Here is a 2,938-nt window from a genome sequence, read left to right as displayed (position 1 = left end):
TGCACAAGTCAAACTGGGCAAAAGTCAATTCTGGGTAAAAGTTGATTAATTCGTGTCAATTAATCTTTGAATTACTATGTCCCACTGATTAGCTTTAGTTAATTGTTCGACTGATACTGCATAATTTACATTTAGCTTCAAGTTTTCAAATACAATCATAATAATTTATCATATATTTTTAATGAAATGTATTGAATGAATTATCTAATGCAATATTTGTGTTGCGCTATTTTATAATTTTATAAAGTGTGATAGCCTGCATGTTCCAAAAACCTATATTTAGTCTCTCAAGAATTTGACAAGTCCTTCAGGAATGGTTTAGTTGTGAGGGAGTCCTGTAGGATTTATGCAGGTGTTGTGCAAGACAATGCATTGTTGTTCTTTGGTCTTCGTTTGGAACAATTGTGAGGTCTTGTATTTATGAGGTCAAATAAAAAAGAAAAACAGACCATTTTGGGGAGGGAAGCCAGCCTTCATTCAAGACCTTTAAGTTTAAAAACAACCTGCTGAATTTGAACTTGTTGCGCCATATGTGTTGGTAGATTTGTAAGAGTGTTCTATAAATAGGCGGTAGAAGTTTTCATTTCCTCAAAAAGTTTAATGATGTAAAAATGAGAAGAAAATTAAATAATGACACTGTTTCTCGGTGAACATCTGAAGTACTGGAAAGCAGAGAGTTCAGCTGTTCAAAAAGACTGTTTTGTCCTTAATGCTGGTAACTTTACAGGTGTCCCATAGACAACCAGGGAGTATCTTCAACTTACCTAGGTTCTCCAAACAAGCGCTGACCACACTCATTACTCAGAATCTAAAATTTAAAAGGGAATGGAATAATTCATATTTTACAAGTGCAGTATCTTTCATCATTTTGTTACCCTGCATTAATGTGTTAATCAACAGTTGAATGTGTTCATGTCTGAATAACTCACTAAAAATGATATAAAAAGAGGACAATTTGTTTGAAAATCTTTATTGTGTACACGATGATATTTGTTGCTCATTGGACATCTCCCCTATTTTTACAGAACAGCTGGAGCAATCTGTTCCTGTAGGCTTGGTTCAGGAAGAAATACATAACAGGGTCCAGTACACCACTGACACAGGTAAGCGCAGATGTGATCTTATTGGCTCTTCCCAGCAACTCACGGCTTGTTGCAGTCATATTGCCATGACTGTGAAATTCAATGTAGATTACCCGGCTCACATGGTAGGGAACAAATGCAACAAGGAAGTTCAGTACAATGAGGATGATCATCTTTATGGCTTTGTCTTTTACTGGTCGCTCTACTTGTTGCTTGACTGTCCTTAGTTTAAGAAGAATCAGTATGTAGCAAACCACAATGGTGGTAAGGGGAATAACAAATGCCACAATAGTGGAAGTCAAAGCAGTTGGAGATGTCTTTTCTAAGTATAGCTTGTTGCAGATGCCAGTTGAGTTGTTAGTCACACTCCTTTTGGAAAAAAGTGTAGGACTCATAGACACAATAACTGTCACCCAAAGAATTCCAACAGCTATCTTTGCATATTTAACCCTCCGAACTGACTGTGATTTTAGAGGATGAACCACAGCCAGAAATCTGTCCAGGCTGATCAGACTCATTAAGTAGAGGCTGCAGTACATGTTTAGGTAAAAGAGGAAGCCTGATAGTTGACAAATGACATGTCCAAAGGGCCAGTGGCTGTCAGATAGGTGATACACAATACGCAAAGGTAAAATGAGGATGTAAGAAATGTCTGCTACAGAAAGGTACTTCAGGAAGACTGTTGATGGAGACGCGCTGTCCTGGTGAAAAAAGGCCCACAGTGCCAAAGCATTCCCGGGCACAGCGATGATGAAAATCAGGATATAAAATGTAGAAAAGACAATGTTCTCTTGGTGGGAGTCACTACTGTAGAAGCCCTGTGCCTCCTCTTCAGAGATATTCATGGTTGATGTGTTGCAGATCAGCCTGCACATGACAGACAGAAATAACCTGTTACATTGACTGACAGCAATGCTGGCTTGCAGTCAAATGATCTTTGGATGATTCACCAAATCATACGTTGTTATATCATAATGGAAGTAAAGCATCATGTGCATGTGACAACAAGATGACTTGAATGATGTGAGAAAATATCAACCCACATACAACACCATGTGCAAATGAGGCTTATTAGAAACAGGAAGTATCCTTCCAAGACTTTACTGCACTCATAGTTGCAGAAAGCACCATAGAAACATTGACCACAGATAAATATCTTTCAAGAGATTAAAATCAATTCTAAGGATTGTTAAGATAGTTTAAAGAGTAAATATAAACATTTTCATATTACATTCATATGTAAACATAACACATTTTTGAATCAAGTTGGATACATTTGTATTTAAATAAAATGTTGAAAAATGTTTTTTTCTATCTTTTATAGCAAACATGATCTGGTAGTTGTCCACCATCAAGTGCATGTAATTAAATGAACTGACACTACCCCCCAAAAAAGACACTAGATTTTCAAAAGATGATTTAAGTCCTCATTGGCTGCTCTGTAAAATAAATGTGTGTATTAGGTAGTATAAACAATAAAATGTACAAAATGATGCTACAGGCTTAAGCATGATTTGTAGTTAAAGTACCACTAATTTTGTACTTCTCACCTCTATCTCATAACTATCTCATAAAACATGATCCAATACAAGAATGTAAGAGTACATTTTGTGCATAAATCTTTGCCCTCAGCATTGCACCTATAATAATAACTCATATTCTTACCTGATATCGTAGAGGCACCGAATTCTACCATGTGTTTAGTATCAGTGGAAAGTCTGACAATAAGAGACAGGTGTGGAAGTGGAAGTGAGAACTGGTCTTCTCTGGTGCCTCTCTACTTTCATATTTATACACACACTAATGCACATGCGCACACACACACACACACGCGCATGCACGCACACACACACACA

At 36.9% G+C, this 2,938-nt stretch overlaps 1 protein-coding gene across 1 annotated transcript; it reads right to left on the bottom strand.

Moving 5' to 3' along the window:
- Positions 1-634: 634 nt before the first annotated feature.
- LOC139625704 (uracil nucleotide/cysteinyl leukotriene receptor) lies at positions 635-2,898 on the bottom strand. The gene is made up of 2 exons (XM_071485894.1): positions 2,748-2,898; positions 635-1,949 (listed from the first exon to the last, which is right to left on the bottom strand). Exon 2 carries the CDS (start codon positions 1,925-1,927, stop codon positions 998-1,000), a length of 930 nt encoding a protein of 309 aa, XP_071341995.1. The 5' UTR covers positions 1,928-1,949; positions 2,748-2,898; the 3' UTR covers positions 635-997.
- Positions 2,899-2,938: the final 40 nt, after the last annotated feature.

Source organism: Trachinotus anak, unplaced genomic scaffold, assembly GCF_046630095.1.
Source record: "Trachinotus anak isolate AG129_WGS33_773 ecotype Australia unplaced genomic scaffold, CSIRO_AGI_Tana_v1 ptg000009l, whole genome shotgun sequence".
In the NCBI taxonomy this organism is placed as follows: domain Eukaryota; kingdom Metazoa; phylum Chordata; class Actinopteri; order Carangiformes; family Carangidae; genus Trachinotus; species Trachinotus anak.
This window is presented reverse-complemented; position numbering and strand designations above follow the sequence as displayed.

What these genes read in the sequence shown, in the direction of transcription:
- LOC139625704 (XM_071485894.1), bottom strand. Translation starts at nt 1,927, where the DNA reads ATGAATATCTCTGAAGAGGAGGCACAGGGCTTCTACAGTAGTGACTCC.